The sequence below is a fragment of the Orcinus orca genome, chromosome 10 (assembly GCF_937001465.1).
Source record: "Orcinus orca chromosome 10, mOrcOrc1.1, whole genome shotgun sequence".
In the NCBI taxonomy this organism is placed as follows: domain Eukaryota; kingdom Metazoa; phylum Chordata; class Mammalia; order Artiodactyla; family Delphinidae; genus Orcinus; species Orcinus orca.
In genome coordinates, this window is record NC_064568.1 from 77,967,224 (window position 1) to 77,994,757 (window position 27,534).

The window sequence follows — 27,534 nt, forward strand, 5'->3', positions numbered from 1 at the left end:
CAGGCTTGCTATAAAGCATGCTTTATAATGGCATGGTGCAGCTATGATCTCAAGCTCAAAACGTTATCACTCCTTAAATTCAAAGGTGTCCAATGCTTGCTGTTCTCACTATGCATGTCTCTAAGAAATGTCACCAGAAATAGTTGCCAAGCTCATAACAATATTCAAAAATAAAAAACGTGCTTCCAGATGATGCCAAGTATTTATGAAAGTGAGGCTGTCTGCCTCCTTGAGGGCATAAAGCTTATCAGATGCACTGTAGCAGTTACATGAAACTTGTGGATCTAAGGATGAGATGCTATTTAACCCAGAGGCAGAAGCAGAGAGTTTGCAGGCTTAGACCCCTGATCCAAAATCTAAAGTAAAATTGTCTTCAATATGTGAGAATTAGAATGCAAAAACTCAGGGGTTTGAGGGGAAGGAGAGGAGAAAGGAATAAGATGGGGAACCTCACTTTTCTCAGTTGAAACTGATTGCAAGGCCCAGTATAAGTCAATGTTTTGAGGCCTTTCCCAAGGAGAGTTTAATGTTGCTATTTTATGTATTTTCATTAATATTTTAATTTTTGTACTTGCATCCCGAGGCATTTTCATGAAGGGAGCAATTTTGGGTATGCAAGAAGAAAAATATGACATTTCATTTTCCCTGCTGCAGGAAAGTTTTAATACACCACAAAGATATTCTCATGTCATCAGGGACTAGACCCTTCTCACCTATCCTTTCAGTGTCCACAAATGGTTTCTAAATTGAACCAAGTTTGTAATACAAACCTGCAATACATCTGTCTAATTCTCTTTGTAGATTTGAGTCTTCCTAGTCTAAGTGCAGCTCTGAAGACTGAAAGAAAACACAGACTTACAAACCAGATTTGCAGTGGGGGTGTCTGACACTCAGCACAAGAAACTATTGTTAATCATTTTGAAAAAATAGCTTTAAAAGAAAATCTAAACTCGGGGTTAGCAAACTACAGCCCACCAACCAAATCCAGCCCTTGCCAGTTTTTATAAGAAAAGTTTAAGTGGTACATAGTCATCCTCATTTCTTTATGCATTTTCTGGAATTTTACAGAAAAGCTTGCTGACACCTGGTCTAGAGCACGCAAAACAGATAGCTGTATGTTCCAATTTTATTTATTCCCATGTTTCGTTGTGCTTAGAATCCCTTTTTTATTGAAATGAGTGACATGCATTTTGAAAATGAAGGAACAGAGGAATTTTTAGGTTTAAATTTCCAAATATTTTTGACATGCATTCCAAATGACAATATCCTCAAAATCTTGTCAAACAGCATCTTACGAACTGAAATACTATTGGATTTTAATACAACAACACCATAAGATTTGGAGGCTGCAATTCTAAGCAATGCAAACAGAATTTATATGTTGATGTTTCCACACCAAACCTTCAAAAGACTATGCAATTCCACACATTACAGAATATGCTTCATTCCTTATTAAAATTATATCTGCTACCTATTTCTCCTGACCTCTTCCCACAGCCTTTCCATCTCTGCCACGATGGTTTACTATATGTTGTCAACTCTGCATATCATTCCTACATCAATCATAGGAGAAGAGGAAGATCCTAAAGATTTCACCCCTCTGGCTCCAGTCAGCCCTGCAACCAAATCATCCGGGGAAGACAGCTGCAGGTTGTATTTCTAAAAATACATTTTTGAGGATGATAAATTCTAACAACCTTTAGAACTGACAAAATTTTCCCTTAGGCCTAATCTTTTACTATAGTTTAATTCTATTTTCTTTAATTCAGCAGGGATGAGGAACAGAGTAATTCCTTGATCTCATTTACAAATGCTTGAATTGTAATATTTCTAAAATTGCAGGTTTTGATGATTGCGTCCATGCCTCCACTCAGATCGGACGGTTCATTTTCATTTTTCTTGCTCTTGAGATGCCAAGGGATCCTTGATGCCCCTACACTAGAGACCTCTACAATTTGTATTTCTTTTTTAAAATGTGTTTCTTCCCTTTAGAGCATAAGCATAACATTTGCTCATTGCTTATTTTGCTATAATCACTGAAAAGTGTTTTTCATTTCAATCCTTCCAGTGACCTATAAGATCGTTCCTATCATTATCCCATTTTAAACGGAAGAAGCCAAGGTTTAGAGAGAGAATGTCATTAGTCCAATATCACATAGCTAGTAAGTGACCAGGTCAGGATGGAACACTAGATTTACCTTACTCCAGAGACGGGACTTTTGCCCACAAGTTTTGCAGCTTGGAGCACAGGGTTTGGGATTAATGCCCTCTTGTTTCTCCAAGGTCCAGCACAAGTTCTGGTACAGAGGAGACTCTCATTAAAATGTATGCTGAATGAAAAGAGGGCTAAACAAATTCTAAACAAGGTGTGGAATGTCTATATAAAAATGTTCACTGTATCTTTAGTAGTTGTCATGTCTTGGTTTAGCTGTGACCAAGCCAGCCTGACTACTTCACAATTTGTTTGAACCAGACATTCAGAGAAAACAAGAAATTAGAGAGTAAATACTCACATTTACAAATTAATACCAGGAAACAAATAAAGATAAGCTATTTGGGAGGACAAATCAGAAAATAACTCTGAAACTTGCCATCTCTGGATTAGTTTAATTTCCAAACATCTCATTATTAAGGCCTTTTCATAACCATACTGTTGAGTCATTAATTCACAGATATATACCCATGTTTAAATCTGTTTCTGTCACTCCTTCCTACTGGAATTGTTCCTTTACAGAAATAAAAGAATTCAAGATGCAAGTAGCCCTGCTGGGAAGGCCCATTCCTACAAAGTGTTTTGAGTGAACACCTCTGGCTCCTTTGAATGGAATTCAGACAGATTCTAGTGTCAGTTTTATTCCCAGCACCATGATTTCATTTTCAATTAAGCAAATATACACATAATTGATAGGATGGGTTGATTCTTTCCTATCTTTTCATATTAGTTATAAACTAGTGTTTTAACTGTGTTAACTCTATTATCTTTAGGGATCCTTATTTTAAACTTCTCCAGCAACTTCTGTTTTCCTTCCATTGTATGCTTCTAAGTTTACTGATATTATATTGGAACAGCATTTTCATTTGTGCCTTTTTAAAGGTCCTACACCTTATTTAATAATACATATCCTATCTTGCAGCATAACATCTGATTTTTGATACAAGCTATCAATATTCAAATGAAATAAAATGCACATGAAATGAGGTTTCCCAAGGAAGACATCTTTGAAACATAATAAAACAAAAGCTTGTTTGAATTAAAGTTTCATTTTTGGGGTATACGAAAGCAAGCTGTGTTATTAAGAAGCCAGAGTAGCTCAGGTTACACTCCTCACTTCTGAAAAAAACATGAAGGAAAAAAGTATGGGTGTTCATATATCTCCTCTGATACCACTGCCATAAACTGAATATTGCTTGGGATGTCTTGGATTCAAACTGTCAGAGGCTGAATATTGGGTTGTCTGGCCCACGGGCGCTATCACCAGGATAGTTTTTTCCCTCTCTGTTCTTATAAGATGAAGAAAGACTTTAATAAATGAACCCAAAAAGAGATTGTATTTACTAGAATTGTCTCGTTTTGATGACTACATGACTTTTCAAAAGAACATAGCTGGGCCCGGCAGGTGAGCATACAAGCCTTCAGGCTGCCGTGTGGCTGACAGGGTTTTGGTGCTCCGGCCGCGTGTCAGGCCTGTGCCTCTGAGGTGGGAGAGCCAAGTTCAGGATATTGGTCCACCAGAGACCTCCCGGCTCCATGTAATATCAAACAGTGAAAGCTCTACGAGACATCTCCATCTCAACGCTAAGACCAACTCCACTCAATGACCAGCAAGCTACAGTGCTGGACACCCTATGCCAAACAACTAGCGAGACAGGAACACAACCCCACTGATTAGCAGACAGGCTGCCAAAAATCACAATAAGGTCACAGAAACCCCAAAACACACCACCAGACACAGTCCTGCGCACCAGAAAGACAATATCCAGCCTCAGCCACCAGAACACAGGCACCAGTCCCCTCCACCAGGAAGCTTCCACCACCCAGTGAAACAACCTTAACCACTGGGGGCAGACACCAAAAACAACGGGAACTACGAACCTGCAGCCTGCAAAAAGGAGACCCGAAACACAGTAAGTTAAGCAAAATGAGAAGACAGAGAAACACACGGCAGATGAAGGTAAAAACCCACCAGACCAAACAAATGAAGAGGAAATAGGCAGTCTACCTGAAAAAGAATTCAGAGTAATGACAGTAAAGATGATCCCAAATCTTGGAAATAGAATGGAGAAAATACAAGAAACGTTTAACAAGGACCTAGAAGAACTAAAGGGCAAACAAAAAATGATGAACACTACAACAAGTGAAATTAAAAATTCTCTAGAAGGAATCAATAGCAGAATGACTGAAGCAGAAGAACGGATAAGTGACCTGGAAGATAAAATAGTGGAAATAACTCCCAGAGAGCAGAATAAAGAAAAAAGAGTTTAACAAATTGAGGACAGTCTCAGAGACCTATGGGAGAACATTAAACAAACCAACATTTGAATTATAGGGGTCCCAAAATAAGAAGAGAAAAAGAAAGGGACTGAGAAAATACTAGAAGAGATTATAGTTGAAAACTTCCCTAATATGGGAAAGGAAATAGTCAATCAAGTCCAAGAAGCACAGAGAGTCCCATACAGGATAAATCCAAGGAGAAATATGCCAAGACACGTATTAATCAAACTATCAAAAGTTAAATACAAAGAAAAAATATTAAAAGCAGCAAGGGGAAAACAACAAATAACATACAAGGGAATCCCCATAAGGTTAACAGCTGATCTTTCAGCAGAAACTCTGCAAGCCAGAACGGAGCGGCAGGACATATTTAAAGTGATGAAAGAGAAAAACCTACAAGCAAGATTGCTCTACCCAGCAAGGATCTCATTCAGATTCGACGGAGAAATTAAAACCTTTAGAGACAAGCAAAAGCTAAGAGAATTCAGCACCACCAAACCAGCTCTACAACAAATGCTAAGGAACTTCTCTAGGCAGGAAACACAAGAGAAGAAAAAGACCTACAATAACAAACCCAAAACAATTAAGAAAATGGTAATAGGAACATACATATCAGTAACTACCTTAAATGTAAATGGATTAAATGCTCCCACCAAAAGACACAGACTGGCTGAATGGATACAAAAACAAGACTCGTATATAGCCTGTTTACAAGAGAACCACTTCAGACCTAGGGACACATACAGACTGAAAGTGAGGGGATGGAAAAAGATATTCCATGCAAATGGAAATCAAAAGAAAGCTAGAGTAGCAATTCTCATATCAGATAAAATAAACTTTAAAACAAAGACTATTACAAGAGACAAAGAAGGACACTACATAATGATCAAGGGATCAATCCAAGAAGAAGATACAACAATTGTAAATATTTATGCACCCAACATAGGAGCACCTCAGTACATAGGGCAAATGCAAACAGCCATCTAAGGGGAAATCGACAGTAACACAATCACAGTAGGGGACATTAAGACCCCACTTTTACCAATGGACAGATCATCCAAAATGAAAATAAATAAGAAAACACAAGCTTTAAAGGATACATTAAACAAGATGGACTTAATTGATATTTATAGGACATTCCATCCAAAACAACAGAATATGCTTTCTTCTCAAGTGCTCATGGAACATTCTCCAGAACAGATCATATCCTGGGTCACAAATCAAGCCTTGGTAAATTTAAGAAAATTGAAATCGTATCAAGTATCTTTTCCGACCACAACGCTATGAGACTAGATATCAATTACAGGAAAAAGTCTGTAAAAAATACAAACACATGGAGGCTAAACAATACACTACTAAATAACCAAGAGATCACTGAAGAAATCAAAGAGGAAATCAAAGAATACCTCAAAACAAATGACAATGAAAACACGACAACCCAAAACCTAGGGGATGTAGCAAAAGCAGTTCTAGAGGGATGTTTATAGTAACACAATCCTACCTCAAGAAACAAGAAACACCTCAAATAAACAACCTAACCTTACACCTAAAGCAATTAGAGAAAGAAGAACAAAAAAAACCCAAAGTTAGCAGAAGGAAAGATATCATAAAGATCAGAGCAGAAATAAATGAAAAATAAATGAAGGAAACAATAGCAAAGATCAGTAAAACTAAAAGCTGGTTCTTTGAGAAGATAAACAGAATCGATAAACCATTAGCCAGACTCATCAAGAAAAAAAGGGAGAAGACTCAAATCAATAGAATTAGAACTGGAAAAGGAGAAGTAATAACTGGCACTGCGGAAATACAAAGGATCATGAGAGATTACTAAAAGCCAACTATATGCCAATAAAATGGACAACCTGAGAGAAATGGACAAATTCTTAGAAAAGCACAACGTTCTGAGACTGAACCAGGAAGAAATAGAAAATATAAATGGACCAAACACAAGCACTGAAATTGAGACTGTGATTAAAAATCTTCCGACAAACAAAAGCCCAGGACCAGATGGCTTCACAGGCGAATTCTGTCCAACATTTAGAGAAGACCTAACACCTATCCTTCTCAAACTCTTCCAAAATATAGCAGAAGGAGGAACACTCCCAAACTCATTCTACGAGGCCACCATCACCCTGATACCAAAACCAGAGAAAGATGTCACAAAGAAAGAAAACTACAGGCCAATAGCACTGATGAACATAGGTGCAAAAATCCTCAACAAAATACTAGCAAACAGAATCCAACAGCACATTAAATGGCTCATACACCGTGATCAAGTGGGGTTAATTGCAGGAATGCAAGGATTCTTCGGTATACACAAATCAATCAATGTGATACACCATATTAACAAATAGAAGGAGAAAAACCATATGATCATCTCAGTAGATGCAGAAAAAGCTTTCGACAAAATTCAACACCAGTTTACGATAAATACCCTTCAGAAAGTAGGGATAGAAGGAACTTATCTCAACATAATAAAGGCCATATATGACAAACCCACAGCCAACATAGTTCTCAGTGGTGAAAAACCGAAACTATTTCCTCTAAATCAGGAACAAGACAAGGTTGTCCACTCTCACCACTATTATTAAACATAGCTTTGGAAGTTTTAGACACAGCAATCAGAGAAGAAAATGAAATAAAAGGAATCCATAACAGAAAAGAAGAAGTAAAGCTATCACTGTTTACAGATGACATGATACTACACATAGAGAATCCTAAAGATGCTACCAGAAAACTACTAGAGCTAATCAATGAATTTGGTAAAGTAGCAGGATACAAAATTAATGCACAGAAATCTCTTGCATTCCTAGACACTAATGATGAAAAACCTGAAAGAGAAATTAAGGAAACACTCCCATTTACCACTGCAACAAAAAGAGTAAAATACCTAGGAATAAACCTACCTAAGGAGAGAAAAGACCGGTATGCAGAAAAGTATAAGACACTGATGAAAGAAATTAGAGATGATACAAATAGATGGAAAGATATACCTTGTTCTTGGATTGGAAGAATCAACATTGTGAAAATGACTCTACTACCCAAAGCAATCTACAGATTCAATGCAATCCCTATCAAACTACCACTGGCATTTTTCACAGAACTAGAACAAAAAATTTCACTATTTGTATGGAAACACAGAAGACCCCAAATAGCCAAAGCAATCTTGAGAAAGATAAACGGAGCTGGAGGAATCAGGCTCCCTGACTTCAGGCTATACTACAAAGCTACAGTAATCAAGACAGTATAGTACTGGCACAAAAACAGAAATAGAGATCAATGGGACAGGATAGAAAGCCCAGAGATAAACCCACACACATATGGTCACCTTATCTTTGATAAAGGAGACAAGAATATACAATGGAGAAAAGACAGCCTCTTCAATAAGTGGCACTGGGAAAACTGGACAGCTCCGTGTAAAAGAATGAAATGAGAACACTCCCTAACACCATACACAAAAATAAACTCAAAATGGATAAAAGACCTAAATGTAAGGCCAGACGCTATCAAACTCTTAGTGGAAAACATAGGCAGAACACTCTATGACATAAATCACAGCAAGATCCTTTTTGACCCACCTCCTAGAGAAATGGAAATAAAAACAAAAATAAACAAATGGCACCTAATGAAACTTAAAAGCTTTTGCACAGCAAAGGAAAACATAAACAAGATGAGATGACAACCCTCAGTATGGGAGAAAATATTTGCAAATGAAGCCACTGACAAAGGATTAATCTCCAAAATTTAGAAGCAGCTTATGCAGCTCAGTATCAAAAAAACAAACACCCCAATCTAAAAATGCGCAGAAGTCCTAAACAGAAATTTGTCCAGAGAAGATATACAGATTGCCAATAAACACATGAAAGGATCCTCAACATGACTAATAATTAGAGAAATACAAATCAAAACTACAATGAGGTATCACCTAACACTGGTCAGAATGGCCATCATCAAAAAATCTACAAACAATAGATGCTGGAGAGAGTGTGGACAAAAGGGAACCCTCTTGCACTTTTGGTGGGAATGAAAATTGATACAGCCACTATGGAGAACAGTATGGAGGTTCCTTAAAAAACCAAAAAGAGAACAACCATACGACCCAGCAATCCCACTACTGGGCATATACTCTGAGAAAACCATAATTCAAACGAAGTCATGTACCACAATGCTCATTGCAGCTCTATTTACAATAGTCAGGACATGGAAGCAACCTAAGTGTCCATCGACAGATGAATGGATAAAGAAGATGTGGCACATATATACAATGGAATATTACTCAGCCATAAAAAGAAATGAAACTGAGTTATTTGTAGTGAGGTAGATGGACCTAGAGTCTGTCATACAGAGTGAAGTAAGTTAGAAAGAGAAAAACAAATACTGTATGCTGACACATATATATGGAATCTAAAAGAAAAAAAAGTTTCTGAAGAAACTGGGGCAGGACAGGAATAAAGACACAGACGTAAAGAATGGACTTGAGGCCACGGGGAGGGGGAAGGGTAAGCTGGGACGAAGTGGGAGAGTGGCATGGATGTGTATACACTACCTTATGTAAAATAGATAGCTAGTAGGAAGCAGCCACATAGCACAGGGAAATCATCTTGGTGCTTTGTGACCACCTAGAGGGGGGATAGGGAGGGTAGGAGGGATACACAAGAGGGAGGAGATATGGGGATATATGTATATGTATAGCTGATTCACTTTGTTATAAAGCAGAAACTAACATACTATTGTAAAGCAATTATACTCCAATAAAGATGTTAAAATAAATAAATAAAAAATAATAAAATAAAACAGACCCCCCAACAAAGAACAAAGCTGCTACAAATCACACCTGCAAATTTCCTGTTGGGAAATTCAATTTTTGTCTAGCTATGTACCCTGAACAATGCCCTGGATAAAAACTAAATGATCATTATAAACTTGTGTTGCCTTGGTAATTGCAACAGTTGCATGCACCCTTGCTCTCTTACCCTTGTCTACGTACTCTTAGAGGAGCTAATACAAAACTCTAGAGCCTGACCAATGGAAAAATTTGAAGTTTGGTAGTTTTGATATTTATATCACGTGGGATCAACCACTCAGGCAGCCTGGATTAAAACGAAAGTTTCTGCAATCATTGCGCATTATAAATTCTCATTCGAGTCCCACAATCAGTAATCTTTGTTGAATTGAGCATACAGGTGTAGAGTAGCACATAGGGACCCTGTCTTGTATGAAGAAGAATATTGTCTTGTTAAGATGTAAAATAAGCATTATGGTTAGAATGTTCCCTCTTTCAGGGCACAGAAATAAAAGTTCTAAGATTACTAGTTACCTGAAGAAGCATTAATGAACTGCTGTGGAACACTGTTGTAGGAGGTGTGCGTTCTGGAAGATTTAACACAGCTTCAAAAATAATATGAAAATCCCAGATGAACTTAGGACAGGTCTAGGACAATTTGGACTAAAATAAGTGACTCAATAAATAGCCAAGTGTGAGAATAGAACCATTAATGAGAAATAGTTATCATCAAGGGATTGTTCAAAAGTCACCTATTTTCTGGCAAGTGCTTCACCATTTCCATCCTTACCTTCTGATTTCTGGGGAAAATAGTTTTTAGAACGGTCAAAATATTTCACTTGAAAAATGAATTATGTGCGTGAATGACACAGGCATGACAATATAAAGTGTTGAAAGGCTGATTTTGCTTAACGGAGCTTCAGAAGATTCTCCCAGGGAAACCTATCTTTCCCGTGTTACCAAAATGGGGAAAAATCAAGTCCGCAAATAGCATTCCCTCTCCAGCTTCTCCTAAAGCTGTGGAGGACGGCTTCTGTAATTTAGCAGGCCCTCTCCCTCCTTAGTGCCAAGGACTAGGTTTTGCAATATTACCTTGAGGATTTAGTATCTCAGCGCGGCTGTTTCTGACTCTCCAGAATGAGGAAGATGAATTATTTAACAACCAGGAAGCACCAGCTGTGCTCTCTCCCAAATGTTGAGCTTCTCCCACCAATGGAATTTACAATTGAAATAGGCCTCTAATCTAAAATGGACTACAATTTTGACAAGCAAACAAGCCTGGAGAGTTTCCTCTCAGTGGAGGAGACATATTAGTGAGCATGTCTTCATGGCTTTCACTGGGCATCCTAGAAATTCTCCAAGATTAGACCCTGGCATCCCACCAAGTGGGCTGAGTACTCCTGACGTGGAGGGCACATGCTCCAAGGCCACTGAAGAAGAGGATTTACAACTTGCAATATGAGGGATTTAGGTTAGATAAAGACTACTTTCCTAATGGTCTGTGTTACAGGAGGAGAGCATTCTAGGAGAACGCTTTGCCTCAATGTTCCAAGAATGAGAGTACTAGTTCTCAATGGGGAGCAATTTTGAACCCCAGGGGACATCTGGCACTGTCTGGAGACATTTGTTTTGGCTACCACAACTCAGGAGAAGACGATACTACCAGAGTCTACAAAGGGCAGGGATGCTGCTAAACATCCTGTGATGCACGGGACTGCCCCACGACTGAGAATTATCAGACCCAATGTCAACAGTACCTAGAAAACTTACACATTTTCTCAGTTCTCTTAAATGTTGGCATACCCGGGGGTCCTATAATTCACTGTTTCAAGAGGGCTTTCTATGACTCTAGCCTATCAGGGCCAGTTCTAGGAAAGAAAATAATTCTCCTCATTTGCTTAATGCAAACAAAAATGCTGACTTCCCACCCAAGTGGGCACACTCTAAACACACGTTCTTCTTTTGTCTCAAGTGCCTCTTACACTTGCGTATATGGTTTATTTTTGCTGGCTAAGTCATCCCACAATTACCTTAACAGTTACTAACACTTGGAGAGAAAGTCCTGAGGGTAGGATGATTTGGGGGGGGTCATGGAAAGTTCCACTAGCCAACAATCTTCTGGCCAGGTTTTGTGGATGATTAAGAACCCTCCTGTTTTTTCATTTTGATATTTCTTGGCCCATACCCATAACATTTTCCTGCTCTGTATTCATTTTTTAAGTCTATAGCATTGTTGGGATTTTATGTTGACTTCATAACCTTCAGAGTAACTGTTCATGGCAAAATATTTCCCTGTTTATGGAGAGCAGCTGTCCACTGACCTCAATTTTAATGAATACATTTAAAAACAAAACATTTGTTATCAATTGAAATAAGGACCCCTGAAAGACTTCTCCCACCAATATAGAGTATTTGTTCTTATTATAGAACCCTGGAGGAGGCTGAGTCTGATGTAGCACCAATTCTGGACTATTTGGTGCTCTGAATCATTTTGAACTAACCTTTAAGGTTCAAGTTACCATGCTGTACTGCTAATTTTCCATTTACTTGTCCTCCTTCCTCACTAGACTGTATGTTTCTGGAAAAGAGGATCTATAACTGATCTCTGTAACTCCAGTGCCTAGCCCAGTGTCTGAAACAATATAAGCATAGAATATGTCTCTATTGAGAAAAGCTATTCATTGGGATAAGGCAAATATGGAGAGGAGAATATTGAAGCAGAGAAGATACTTGTATACCTTTTGAACAAAACATAGGTGTTTAAGACTCAGGAGACATCAATTTCCCAAAACTTAAAAGTCTGCTAAAAACAAAAAGGGTATGTAGTTGAGAATGAGGTCTATGTGTAAGAAATTATTCAGCCAAAGAGAAGTACAAGAGAATGTAATAACCATTTTCAAGGTCACAGGTAGAAGATGGTTCAAAAATGATAGTAAAGAGCAGGTTTCTTCTTTACTGAAGTAAGAATAGAAATAAATGTTTTAAATAGATATGAGAAATAATTTTCTTCTGGAGAGATATTAAATAGTGAGTAGTTTATTGAAGCAATTTATATATAACAGGGCTTTCCAAAACACGTAGATTGGATAACCTTCCCAAATCTCTTTCAACAAAGGCTTGTAAAAATATATGCACATAATATGATGATTATGTCAAACTCCTTTAAGGCATGTCACAATTACTTAATCCTTTTTCTAGAACAGTAAATAAAAGAAAGGTCAATTCCCTATTTTATATGGTTCTGCAAAATATGAGTATGGATTCAACTCTGTAAAATGCTTTTACTTTTTGCTAAAGATAAAATATTTAATATAAAGGTGATAGTGGGGTACCAAATGTTTGGCTTTCTTTTTGTAATGTATAATTTCCCATTACTGGTGGCCAGTAGTGCACACCATATCATTCATATTGACTAGGAAAACATCCTTTCACCTCACTGTATCAAGTGATTTATAACTGCCATTTAAAAATAATAAGGGAGGGAGTATAAGATTTGCGAATGGGGATGCTAATGGAAATGCTAATGGAAAGGGATGGAAATGGAAAGCTTTCTACTGACCCAAGAAGGGCACTAGATTGTTACGGCTCCTATATACTTGGAACTACTTTAAATATTCATTGCACTTTAATGAACATACTTTTCCTTTAATTAGACATTGTGTTAATACTGTTTTAATATGAATGGATTTGCCACACTGATCTGGGGACTCCGGGATCTGTTTGTGAATGAGTTAGAATGTCTCAAGCTTGTTAAAACTAGAGGTAGTTAGCCTTCCCAGAACTCATTTACGTAGAAAAGTATAATATTATTTTCACTGATGAAAAGATAGAAGGCATGGGATTTGGCTGAAGATTAAGTAAATTTTGGCTAAGCTAAGACTGGGAGTATTTTGAAATTCTTTAACATGATGCTTTTAAAACTCAGTATGGGACAATTAAAAAGCCAAATAGTTAACTCACTTGATCCTTCATTCATTCAACACATATTTCTTTATCTCCTACTACATGCTTATCGAAGGAATAGGCTAACAATGAATAGTATTAATGAATGGTTACAAAGTAGTAAACACTGACCATCTCAGGATATGAAGGAATTTAGGTTATCCTGATGGAAATCAAGGAGCTAATAACAACTTAATAAGAATTGGAAGTCTATTTCAAGTCCTAGGATTATACACCTCTGAGCTATCAAGATTTATTACCTTTGGCCCTATCACCATAATAATAAAAATTTACCATGTGCCTACAGGTTTTCTTATTAATCTCCTGGCAGAAGTGTATTAAGAAAGGATGCCTTTTAAAGTGTCAAGGGATACATTTTCCCAATGACTGGCAATCCAGGACATCTTTGCAGCAGAGCAAATTGATTAAGACATCATATTTCTGGCCAATCAATATCAGATTAGAGAATTACAGGAGAGAATGAAGTTGTTTATTTTAGCTACAGAGCTCCTATGGAGGCAGCTTACCTGGCAGGGAAATGGTACTGTGATTACTTATGTCAGGGCAAATGCTCTCTTTCTGAGACCCCAGACTAAGCCTTGAAGTGGAGGTTCAAAGGAAGTGGTATTATTCCCTTGTCCTCTCATCCTATGAAACTGCAAAGGAGCTCGGTAGGATGGGGGGATCTTTTTCTGGTCTAAGGTCCCTCAGTGTTTCTCAAACTGGTTATTCACTGGAATCATACAAAGAGCTTAAGAAAATACCAATTCTCAGGCCCTTTCTCCAGAGCTTCTGATTCAATTGGTCTGGGGAGGGAACAGGCATCATATAATTGGAAAGTTCCTGAAGTGTTCCTTTTGAGAATCATGGAACTATACCAGGTGAAAAGCAGTAAAAAGTACTTTGTAATAGGACAAGCCACAAGGTACCCTTAGAAGCTTACTCTTGGATGTGGTCCTTAACAATGCAATTTACAGCACTTTGGAGTTGATCTATAAATAAACCAGGTCCTTCTAATTTCTATCCAAGGTTTTTCTTGGGACACCTGCTCCCCTGGAACTTGTTAACCTATATTTGTATCTTGCTTTCATAAGTTCATATACTTATGAAAATGACGTTTTAAATCACATAAGAGAATGCTCTTTTCCTTCAGCTTCTGTTGACAGCCAGAATATTTTCCATTTGTCTGTTAAGGATTGTGGAAATCAGCTCCAAAAACACTGTTCTAGATATACTCTCAAGATAACAATAAATGAACAATTAAGTAAATTATGCCACAGTCACTTGCCAGACTTCTTCTGAGCTACCAAAAAATAATTATTTAAATTCTTATAAAAAAATGAAAATAAATCGGATCAGAAAAGACATGCACTGTATATAACAACTGCGTACTTTATAGTTAAAGACTGGAAATAAATTGTTTATAGAATTGGTGAGTGGGATTGTGAGTGATTTTTCACTTGGTGTTGTTATGAAGTTGGATTTAGATAAAAAATTGTTACAACTTATTAAGAAACCCCTAAGTGCCTGAAAGTTTTAAAATCTGTAGAATGGATATTAATACTTTTAATGTAACATAAAAATATGAATAATGCTTTTTTTAACATAGAAAAACTGAGGGGCAAAGACGTTAAATAACATGTCTAAGGTCATACATCTGATAAATGATAAAATTAGATTCAAACATAGATTTGTCTATTTCCTTTTCACTACCCTCTTCATCATTATTTTATAATTTTAAAAGAGGGGCTCAATCAATAAGTGGCTCCCCTATCTCAACCTGTTAAAAACTCAGTAAAAAACATCTGTTGCTTTAGGCTAAACGGGCCGCATTGTCAATGCTTATAACTTTAACATCATCAATAACTTCAGGGCTCAGAGCTGAGGGAAAGAAGGGAAGTAAAAATCTTATGTCAATTTAGTTATCAATTACCAAAACATTCTTCTATCAGGAAGAAGACTAGTAGGATAACATCAGTTTATAAACAACTTTTGGGATAAATTAACTAAAAATATAAGTGAACATTGTTTAGCAAGAGACACACTGATGTGATTAGTTAATAAGAAATGTCTAAAAGCCTAGAAAGGATCCAATTCCTTAAAAATAACCCCCAAGGTAACAATGGTTGAAAAGAATGTACTGATAATAAAAGTCAAGCAGCTAGTACCAGTTTTGTGTGCTATTCCCTCAGAGAGATATGCCCAACTAGGAAAAGGGGTCATTAAACTAGTGCAGTCCCTGAGCTTCTCACTCCTCCCTGGGAGTTTAGCAGGGTTCCTGTCTCCAGGCGCACTTCGTGGTGACCCACTGGCCCTGACCTCATGCTCCATTACTCAGGCTTTGCCTCACCCTCCCCAGGAATGTGCCCTAGAGAAATCATTCCCCAAATTGCATTGTGCAGGAAGACCTGGATCCTGGGGAGGGAGAAATGACAAGCTAGACTTTTCTCACATTTCTTTTAAACTAGAAATGTGACCAGGAGGAAAAAAAGAGTATGTGTACATATATGCATGTACAAGTTATATAAATTTACAAAAACATACTGATTATAATATACACAGGAATGGTGATTCCTCAGTTTACAAATAAAAGGTGCCTTGCAGGTAAATTACAAACCAGAAAGGTTTTCAATGTGGAGATGGGTGACTGGTTACCAATATTTAGAATTATTTTTGAGGGTAATTTTAGCAGTTCTGTTCAAGTGATGCTTTTTAAAAGACTGCTATTTTTCTGAGTGGAACATATGTCAGGAGAGCAGGATAAAAGCCTGATAATTAAAAACATATCTATTATTTTTTAAAAAGCTTTATAATCTTGAAGGAAAATAAGATGGGTTCTAAATAGCCCATATACTTATTATGCTGTTGCACAAACGTTTAAGAGCATGCTTCATCTTTGATTTTTAATGCCACATTTCATACATGGAAAGGGTAACCAATCCTGTCTACGGGTTTAGCTTTCGGCTTGCTAATATTCTCATCCTACAAATTTTCACTAAGCTGCCCCATCATCTATTTCCTCCCTCCCTCCCTCCCTTCCTTCCTTCCTGAAGTAGGACTTCTGTTCTTCTTCACTTCTTTAGCCAATTCCCTTTGTCTTAAGAAATTAATTTCTCTCTCTACCATGACATGAATAGAAATGATAAAATCTTTTACTTTACACTTCATGACCTCTAGTATTTTTGCTTATGATGCTCTCAGTCCTACTACATTTAGCATGGGTAACTAAATAAATATCCCCCTCTCCAATCTAATGATTCTCAAACTTGAGTAACTGATGGACCCTTTTTTTTGTATAGTAAAAAATTTCTTCTCAAACTACAGTATTGACCTAAATTATTTTACTTATGATAAACTGCTGTTTTAATATAGATATGGTTCTGGCTAATGTGGTCAGTTTCTCTTTTTTTTCTTTTTTAAATTTTTAAAAATTGAGATAGAATTGACTTATCACATTGTATTAGTTTTAGGTGTACAACGTAAGGATTTGCTATATATGTATATTGCAAATGATTACCGTGATAAGTTTAATCAACATCCCTCTTTTAGCAGCCTTCAAATATACAATACAGCATTGTTAACTATAGTCATTATGCTGTACATTGTACCCCCAGGACTTATCTTACAACTTACTTTCTTTAATTACATTTCTATTTATGTATAAATATTTTTCATAGATAAAATATAAAACAAAAGAATCTTCTAAATGAAACATTTATCCAGTGCAGTCTTTCATTTCACTAGCAAATAAACACTTGGAACTATTAAAACAATTAATGTAACTTGGGTTTCCTAAGGGCAGAGTATCCAAAGGAGGTCATATCAAGAGGAACTTACATTTCATTTGCTGGAATCCCCACTTGAATAAGACAGAAATTCTGGCCTCTGAAAACTTTTACCCATGCATTTCCTGGAGTCTTTAGAATGTCTTTACTATTTCCCAAATTGGCCTTTACGGTCTGCCTCTTTGGCCCCCTGGCTCATGGCCACTCTTGTGCGTTAGAACTGGCGCTGGTCCCCTGACATTCTGAAGTCTGTGCTTGGGTCTTCAGATGTGATTCTTTGAATTCCCATTATGCTACGTTGCCAGATAAAATAGAGGATGCCCAGTTAAATCTGAATTTCAGATAAGCAAAGAATGCAATATTTAGAACATACTTATACTAAAAAAAATTTTTGTTTACCCCAAATTCAAATTTAACCGGGTGTCCTGTACTTTTATTTGCTAAATCTGGTAATCCTACCAGGTGTTCGAGCTGCCTCTCTGCAGGCTTTCCCAAGCTGAAGTCACATGTGTGCTGTGTATAGGTGGGGGAAAGAATCTCTCTCTCTCTCTCTCCCTCTTCTGGTGGTCCTTTGTTTCCTAAGCCCAAAGGCAATCCTTCTGTGGCACTTGTATCTCAGGACCACTCATAGAAACAGCTTTCAGTGTCTTTCTGTGGCCATCTTTCTTTAGGGTTTAGGCACAGCCTTGGAACAGTAGGCTGGCTGGGATGGGCTTTTTTCCTGTCCCCTTGCAATTTCCCCCAAGGGCTTGTTCCACAACCTCCCCTGTACTGGCTGGCTCCACACAGGCAAATCAATGTATGTAGTGAAAGCTACCAGCCATACTGGTTCATTAGGCACATACAGTTATATTTTAGCAAAGACTTGCTAAAAGTCTATAATACAAGTTAGACTGTGATTGAGGGAACTGCCTTCAAAGTACCTCTAAAGTGTATAAAAGTGCTTTCTACCTTTGGAAGCACTTAGAGAAGCTCCATGGAAAAAGCAACTTTTAAGAGATGTGAATTTGACAGTGTGAAAGAAATTCCAAGCAAAAGGAACAGTATGAATGAAGGTAAGAAAAAGGAAGGTTGAGGGTGGGTCTGCTTCGGTTTGGTTGCAGCATAAGATGTACTGCAATCTGAAACTTCAAATAAGTTGGAGCCCTGGTCAAGAAAAGTTCTCAACGGCTATGGTCAGGAGTTGATAATGTCTTCTCCAGGCAATGGGAAACTCTAGCAGGATCTGGTCAGAGGAAAATGTAATCAAGAGATGCAGATTATCTTGTTACACAGGCTAGGTTCCAAGTGTGAGAAATTATGTGAGAGAGATTAGATTATTGCCTAGATAAAATAGGTAAGCGGTAACGAAAGCCCAAGGGAGAGACAGTGAGAAAGAAACGGAGAAGAAATTTGAAAAGGAGACCTTGGTCTTCAACCTTGATAATCCATTATAATCATCAGAGGAAATTTAAAAAATTTCAGTGTCCATGCCACCTCCTGACTGAGTCAGAATCTCTGGAGATGAGAGATCCACACATCAGTATTTTTAAAGCTCCTCTCATGATTCCTACACTCAGTCAAGACCGAACACCTCTGCTGCAGAACAGAGGTTCTCATACATCTACAGGAGGGCTTGTGGGACCTAATCCCTACTTTCAGTAGATCTGGATTGAGGTCCAAGAATGTACATTTCTAGCAAGTTCCTAGGCAGGGGGATGCTCTTGGTCTAAGGGCCACTGTGGCATAGAATGAATTAGCTCTTACTGTTTACATGTCTCGGCTGGGTAGCGAGACGGGTGGCGGGAAAAGAAGAGTTAATCATAGGTGACTGAGATTCTGAGCCCGAGTTGATGACAGAACAGAGATGCCATTCAAAGAGTTACAGACCTGGAAGAAAATTGGTGTTTGGCTTGAATGAGAATATTGAGAGAACACACCATGAAAAAAGACTTGCATGGGAATAATTATAAATATGGGAGTAGTAAGGGGAGTGAACCAGTAAGAGGTAAAGAACCATCAGAGACATAAGAGGAGAATCAGAATGTCACAGCAGCCCAGAGGGGAGAAAGAGGCCAAGGCTAGCTCTATTGAAAATGACAAAAATATACAAACTCTGAGATATTTCCAGACCCAGTGAACACTGAAACCAAGGTCCCACAGTCTCCTTAACTGCTCTTTACTGTCCTTAGCAAAGACTGGTCACATTCAGAATGATGATCCTGGAGGCAGCTCAAGCTCTTTGGTGCACAAATCAGAAGGCTCCACACCCCTCATATTCCACTTCCTCAGTAAATAGCAATGACCACCATAGGACAGAAAGACTTTCAGCTTTGAGGTCTGAAACAAAAAGGGCTTTTCATCTAATCAAGGGTTCACAAGAAAATCAATTAACCAATTTTAGACAAGGGCAGAATATCACTGCTCAAAGAGTTAAACCGCCAGCACTTGTTAAGAATTTACAAAGAACCAGGTGCTGTTCTAAGTGCTTTAGGGACCAGAGGCATCAGCATCACCTGGGAGCTTGCTAGAAATGAAGAATCCCACTCCATCCCAGACCTAGTGAATCAGAATCTGCATTTCTATCAAGCTCCCCAGGTGACAATTAGAATTTGAGAAACCCCGCTTTAAGTATCATAAACTCATTTAACCCACATAATGATGGGAAGTCAGGGCTATGATTGAAGGAACTGAGTTACAAAGAAGTTAAAACACTTGTACGAAGTCATAGAGCTAATGCAACAGAGTAAAGATGTAAAACTAGACCATCTAGCTCCGTAGATCCTAATCAAAATTGTGTTATACCAACTCTCAAGAAATCCTCAACAGAGCCCTCAGCACCTTCACCATTACATTTTACTTCCATCCACCATCTCACCCAGATCTTAGCTCACAGTTACTTCCTCAAGGAAGTCATTTCTAAGAGCCCAAGACTTGGTCTACTACTCTTACAGCATCATGCAATTTTCCTCTAGGATAATCTGTAATAATAAATTTATGTGATTTTTGCCTTTTCTACTAGACTCAAGCTCCTGGAGGGTCACGCACCCCATCTGCTTTATTCCTCACTCCATCTCCAGCGCCCAACACAGGGCCTGACACAGAGCAGACGCTTATAGTACATTACGTTAGTTAGTGTATATGAATGACTTTTGAGTCTACTGTACATCTTACCCACGTTAGTATGACCCGCAGTGACAATCAGAACTGCACACTCTCTCTCTCCATGTAATTAAGAGACCTGGTGAGGTGACAGAACATACCTGAATGTTCGAAGGGCAGAAAGAACTTTGAGGCCGAGCCCTAAATGTCCAGGCAAGCCTCCATCTATCTTGAACACCTGGAGCTGCTTTCGGACCCTCCTGAAGCTATAAGAACCCTTTAAACATGTTTCTGTCTTCCAGAACCTGAGCCATCCTCTACCTTCAGCCTTTGAGACAGCAGGGGGAAGTAAGAGCGGCACAGATGAAGCCTCTCCTTGTAGGGAGGGGAGCTCTAAATGGAAAACATCGGCTGTTCCAACAAATTCCTGTAACTAAAGAGACCCATTCATTTTAAGTGCTGCTCATCAGGTACCTTTCAGAGGCCCTGAAGTCCCCTGAATTACAGAGAATGAGCCTTGATTTCAGTGAATGGCTGTGCCACAATAGTCCTGTCTGAGAAAGGCATGGATTGCAAAGCCACTTTAAAAATACGCTCCGCTCTAATTTTATGTTTCATTTTCCCCAAATACCCTTATGCCTATGTATAGTACCTATACCTTGTGTTCTCATATAATATTAAGATGATTAGGCTAACGAGGACTTAATGTTGCTACTATTGTAAAATAACTGTAAAGGGGCTTGAGAAAAAAGGTTGCTGATTTTTTTTCTTAAAGAGATGGTTAGATTTAATTTCAACATTTTTGGAAAATACTGAACGACAGTAATCAGCTTTAAGCTCAACCAGGTGACAGGCCCAACTACAGATAGTAAGGATGAGCATTTCCTTAATGTCACAGAGGAATCCTAGAGCTTGAAGCCCATACTGGAGATGGGACTTATCTGATGTCACAGAACTGGTCTTTACAGAACTGGGGTCAGAACTCAGGTCTCCTGAATATTTCTCAATTCAGTCTGCATTGTATTATCCCATGCTATCTCATCAATTCTTTTTTCCTGATGCCAATTTAAGACAGAAGTACTCAAGCCTGTCTGGCACTTAAGCCCCTGGCACAGAACCGTGGGTCACCTGACAGGTTTCCCACACTCAGTGGATCCTGGATTCTCACCTTAATTTGTTCTGAGTTGATGTGAAATAATATTAAAGGTGAAATCATGTGCCAGTGAGGAATTTCTTAAACTCTTTGTGGCAAGTTCCATGATAGTCAGATGGCAGGAGTTTGCCCACACTGGAAGCTTTACTCCCTTGTGGGTGAATAAGGGAAGTGAAGCTTCACTGCACCTTCACCTGGGCTGGTCTCTCGAGTGAGCAAGGGGACTGGTGTAAAAGAGCACCAGTGGTTTCAGCAGGGATTTGAGATGCTTGGGAATTACGGCCCCAGTTCTTCCTTAACACAAAGGGCTGTTGTCACAGAGAATAGTGCACGATGTACAGGGACCCGATATAGTACCCTGGTTAAGAATATAAACTTCAGTGCCAGACAGACCTGGATTTAAATCCCACTTCCAACATGTACTACCTTGGGGACCTCTTAGAAGTCACTTGACCTCCTGGTCTTTAGGTTTAGGTTCCCAACTTATAGAAGGGGAATAAAAATATTCTTCCCGATTCATAAGCTTGTAAAAATGACATGCTGTGTATAAAACACCACATTGTTTAGGACACAAACTGAACATTCAATAAGGCAGCAATTTTTTTCCCTTATTAAGAGAGAGAATCAGGAATGTAAACTTTAATCTAAATATATGAGAAGACCCTGACACAGCTGTCTTTTGAGGTTTTAGAATGAATTAGGGAAAGAAGTCTATGGAGTAACTTTTCCTGGAAATCTCTGAAAGTAATGCTGGTCTTTACTTTCCATGTTGACTTAAGTTGCTCTCCCATTGAGATTGGAACTAAATAATCAATGGCAACAGCCTCCAAATTAGGAAGATGTACTCAAAATGTGCCCAAAGAAACACTCTTTTAAGAAGCAGGAAAACCTATCTTTGTTCCTCTTCTTAAATGTGGTACGTTGCAGCACATACACTTCACTTAAACATCTGTTTAGAGGTGTGTGTTAATGGAATTTAATGGGGAGGACGGGCTGCAGGGGAAGCAAATATGCTTCATTTGTTTCTCACCATTTGCCATGAACCACATTTCTCTGTTTCTTCTTTACTTGGCCTTTTTCAGTGGTAACAATTAAGAACTAGGGACATATGGAAACTGTTACTTTCTTGGAACTAGCAGATGGAAAAGTGAGGTTATCATGGCCTACCTAAGAAGCAGGGAAATATTGCCTGTAACCACTTGAGCCCCCTGAGTTATAATGACAATATTTCTTGGAGTCCAGAGCAGTCCTTGCTTAAGGATTTTGAGTGCCTGTCTCATTTTAATCAAGAGACTGGTTCCAACAATATGTTATGTGTTTAATTTCAAAATTCAGCCTGGCTGCACTGTATTGACTTACACAATACGTATGTTTAAATAAGTAGAAAAAATGGTCCCCGAATTACCGAGGTCAAAAAATTTATAGAAATCTAGAAAGTGTAGAGAATACCTTTAAAGTAAAAGCATGTCATAGAATTTGAAAAGTAATGATAACTTTGCAATGTTACAGTATAAATGAACAAATTAATCAACAGACCGACCAGTGATGTAAATACTGTCTGCATAGAACTGGACAAGGTTGGGGTGGGAGGTTGTGAATAGTACAGAAGGAATGTAAAACTTGACCTCTGTGCTTACTCAGGGGTATAATAACGTAAAGATTATAATGACAGGCACAATTGTAGAGTTCGTATTATATAGGTGTAGGAATTTCAGATTCTGGTGTCTTTTCTATGCAGCTTTTGAAAATGTGTGTATGTCTCATTTCTTCTGTAGTATTCTAAGCTGACTGCTCCTTTTTTCATATCAGCTTTATCTGAGCCTCTCTTTGGAATTCCATACCAGCAACTTTTTGTGTCCCTGCTTGTCTGGATCACCTTGTCAAGATAATCATGTTTATCAGAAGTTCCAAACCTTTCTGTGCTCAGAACTACTTGGGTGTCTTAATAATATTTGGAAGATGCCCTTCCAATTGTCATAACTAAGATTTCTGGCCGCTCCTTTCTGTCAATCAGTGTTTATACATCTTCAGACTACCTCCAGGCTCTGACCTACTGCTTCTTTTATGTCAAGAGATTGCCAATTCCTACTCACACTATCCAGCCCCTGCCATTTATTTTGCATTTTTCCTTAACTATTGATTCTCTGCCCACCAACAGCATTATCCAGCACTGAAATTTTCCACAGTGGCCTGAGTTGGGAAGATCGGTGACCCAAGCATGACAGAGGAAAGCAACATTAATTAGAGGGCCAAGAACTGTGTATATAGAAATTTCTCTCAAATCTCATACAACAGAAGTTCTCAAACTTTATTGTAGGTCCCCATTCTAGGGACACTCTTTGAGTATCACTGTCACACATGAATTAAAATCATTTCCAGATCACATATGATCAAAACAAAAGCCCATCTCACTTTGCTCTGTGCCAGGGAGTTCTTCACCTGAAAGGCCTTGCAGACTCTTTGATAGGATTCTAGGTATACCTGGAATTCCACCAATTATATTTTATATTACATTAGCACGTGTGATATTATATCTGGATGCTTAAGAGGGACCATTACTCTCAGAAGATTATCAAATAATTCATTTTCCCAAAAATAGCTTAAGGACCCCACTGACAACATGCAAAGAGAGTCAAGCCAATGCATTTGAGGAGACATTGATATTAGAATGTAGCAGAAGAAGGGCTTTACAGATTAGAGAGCCAGTGTATAATTCTCCTGTTCTTGTTATGGTTAGTAGAATAATTCCACTAGTACTACATGGCCCTTTGTAATCAATTACTCCATTCTTTGATTATCCACTGACTCCGATCAAGATGCAGACCAACCAACCAATGAGCCAGAAAGTTTAGACAGAGCACCTATTATAGGCCTAGCCTAGTGGACCCAAAGATTGCAGAGTCCCTGCTTGCAGGTAACTCAGGGTGAGGACCCTGACTTCTATGATTAAGCCCCATTAGGGTAAGAACCTTGCTTTTCTTGCTGCTCCAGACTGTCTGTGCCTAGAAGAGCACCCAGTAAATCATAGGAACACAACCAATCATTATTAAAAGAATGAATTAGAGACCTCAGGGGTTTGTATTGTAAATGTCATAATGATATTGCCGGGTAAACAAAATGCCCACAGTGGTTGACTGGACAAAGCCCTTACACCTGGAGAGTACTGCTGACTCAAGGAAATAAGGGACTTAACTAAGACTGCATATTAATAAACTGCAAACCTGCTTCAATAGGGAAAACAAACTGAAGTTTAAATATGTCACAGTTTCAAAATCTTTCTTTACACCAGATGTTTAGTACAGGCCTCAGTTAAAAGACTGTAGGCGAAGAAGATCGCCTTTTCACTGCATCCTTTTCTGGAGCAAGCAATAATGTTGATGGCAAAGGGTTCAGGAAACGGAATGCATGCAACCCAACCACATACATTCATCATGCTCCCTTCAGTAAGTGTGAGGCAGGCAAGCCCTTACCTAGATTTCAAGCTGATGAATCATCTGTCTAGTTTCACTAAAACCCCAAGGGACTGCTCCTCTGAACAAGGGGCTGAAACCCTGTCAGCCTCTGGATACATTTAAACAAGGACAGTATGTTAAAAGGAAACAGGTTATGGGATTTCCTGAGGAATTCTTAGTTTCTTAGTGCATTAAATCCTCCTTCAATTCAGGAAAAATAGCCTTTTTATCTCAAAAATCCTGAGAAATGTATTTTTAAAATTGTGTACAGACGCTGTATCAAATAAATAAATAGAAATATTAGCAATTTTCTATGTTTGGCCACCCATTCATTGAAACTGGGGTCCCTCCTATTCCATGATCTCCCCAGAAGCACACACACATCCTCATACACATTAGAAGAAAGAAAATTCCTTCTTCTTGGGAAACACCTGTCTCAGGAATTCTTGGCTGTGCAGCCTCTGAGCGTGCACAGGGTCAAGCATACAAATGGTGCAGTGACTCTTTTGGAAGTCACATTCGTCCCTGAAACTTCAGTCACCTGGAGACTGCATGCCTCATTGCCTGCAGCAGCTCAAACCTGACAGTGTGGAATGAGTTTAGAAATCTCATCTGAGCAACAAAATCTGAACTGAGAGTTTAAACAGTAACATCTATTTAATGCCGAAATTATCATTCACGGCAACTTCTGCTGACTGAGGATTTTTTCTTTTGCTATTGGGCTGTTATAATAATCTTGCTCTGGTTTGGACTGTGTGTGTGTGTGTGTGTGTGTGTGTGTGTGGGTGTGGGTGTGTGTGTGTGTGTGTGAAAGGAAGATAACAGGACTCAGTTAACTAGTACATCAGTTAGCCGCACATCTCTATTTTCACACATAGAAAATTTCTGCTGCTTCTGCTGTGCGAACACACATACACATAATTCCTGGAATCCTTACCCCATTCATACCCACTGCTTTCAGACACACACTCACAGGGCAGCGAAGCACAAACTCCCTACATGTCAAAGTCAAGCCAGGCTGAAGATGTAAACAGGTGGATATGGCACCAGGTGGATGTGTAATCAGTAATAAGAAATACATCGAGCCCCATAATGAAAAGAAATCCCCCAAATTGTTCAGGATTCCCCCTCCCCCTTCCATTCACTGATTTATTAACCCTGAACAAAGATGTAATTGCAGGGTCTCAGAAACAACTTTTTTTTTCTTTTTTTTTTCTTTTTTGGCATTTGTTTTGTTTGACTTTGAATTTCTTAATATCTAGTCATGCCATTTATTGCCTGTTTTCTTCACTCAGTTGCCCATCGTTCCCCCCACCCCCCAAAATGAAAGAAGCATCAGCTTCCGAGTCTTAAGGATGAGACCTCTGCATTTTCTCTGCTTGTTTAGGGCAAGAAATGAAGTGCTGCCTCTTTAACTGGCAGAAGCATGCAAGAGGAGCGTACCTTTAATTTAGTGCTGGGATACCTCACTTGCACCCTGGCTGTTGTCTTATTGGAGACGGCAGCCTGCCTGAGATCCTCTAGCACTGAAATAATATCATCCAGCACGCATTTCTTATCCTGATTTCTCAACACACACAGATGGGAAAAAGTATAATTATAGCCCTTGTGGTTCACCTTCATTTCCAGCACGGCTCGGTGGGTCTGCAGGATCCCCTCAGCCTGGAGCAAAATATTGTCCCCGGGTGGGGAGAGGAGGATCACCCTGCCATACCTCCCGGGGGTGTGTAAGTCCGAATAGAGCTGGCTTTTGGACTGGTCCAGGGGGAAAAGGCTGCTGGCCAGGCTGCGCTCGATCTTGGCCAGGCTGTGGCTGGGAGCGACCAGGCGCTCCAGGTCGCCCTCGGGCTGGAAGCGGTTGAGCGCGCCGAGGCCGAAGGTGATGGTCAGGACTGCGGGCACGGTGAGGAAAAAGACCGGGTGCCGGCTCACGCACGAGCCCAGCCTGTGGCAGAACGACTGGAGCCCTCTGCGAAGCACCTGCCGCAGCATCCTCCACCAAATCCAGCTTGCAGGCGCTCCCGGCCGTCTTAAAAAGCACATGGGACATGTGTAAGCGCCGGGCTACCCCCGCCTCTCCCCCGTCCCACCCGCTCCGGGTCTGCCCCTCGCCCCACCGCCGCCGCCGCCTTCCCGCCCCCTCCGCGCTCACCCCTCACCACTCCACCCGGTCTTTCCCCGGCCCCACCTCCATGCGCTCCTACTACTCTTTCAAACACTGCAGCAAGTTGCAGCAGGGCGGGCAGGTACCCACCGCGCGCGGGGGCGGGCGGCGGGCGCTGCGGGGGCCCTCTGGCCCACCCCTCCCCGGCCGCCTCCCGCGCCCCCTCTCACCGCATGAGCAGCGATCCCGCGGTCTAGCCCTTCATCCCGGTGCTGCAGTCCCACGGCCACCCTCGCTGGAGGTGGTTCCGTGCGGAGCGTCCCACAGATGTGGATTTCCTCTCCGTCCTGGTGGGGTTCGGCGCCTAACTGGAACCATGTGGCTCGGTGTTGTAAGAAGCAGACATGTGCCCCACGAGGGGGGGCGGGAGGAGGGAGAAGAGAAGGGGGGGAGCGGGGGATGCAGGGGGGACGGCAGCTAAGCTTTTCCTTTTTTAAGAGGCTGACAGTTATTTTTAGAGTTTTGTTTTCCCTCTTCCCTCCCCGCTGGAGTGAATGGAAGAGGAGATGGTGAAGGCGCCGCTGGCCCATTGGAGCGGTGGCGATTAGAACCTAAGAAGGGGGTTAGGGGTGGGGGGCTGGGGTGGGGGGCGTGGAGGACTCGAGGGCTTTTGGCGGAGGCAGCCTTTTCGCCTTTCTGGATTCCCCGTGCTCTCTAATTCGGCTTGTCGGCCCAAGAAAAG

General features: G+C 39.7%; 1 protein-coding gene across 1 annotated transcript in view; it reads right to left on the bottom strand.

Moving 5' to 3' along the window:
• LOC101272082 (patched domain-containing protein 4) overlaps positions 1–26,733 on the bottom strand; it is a 51,589-nt gene extending 24,856 nt beyond the window's left edge. The window contains exon 1 of the mRNA XM_004267502.3: positions 26,306–26,733. Coding sequence (XP_004267550.2) covers positions 26,306–26,731 — 426 coding nt within the window. The 5' untranslated portion in view covers positions 26,732–26,733. The remainder of the gene's footprint in view (positions 1–26,305) is intronic.
• Between the last annotated feature and the right edge of the window lie 801 nt (positions 26,734–27,534).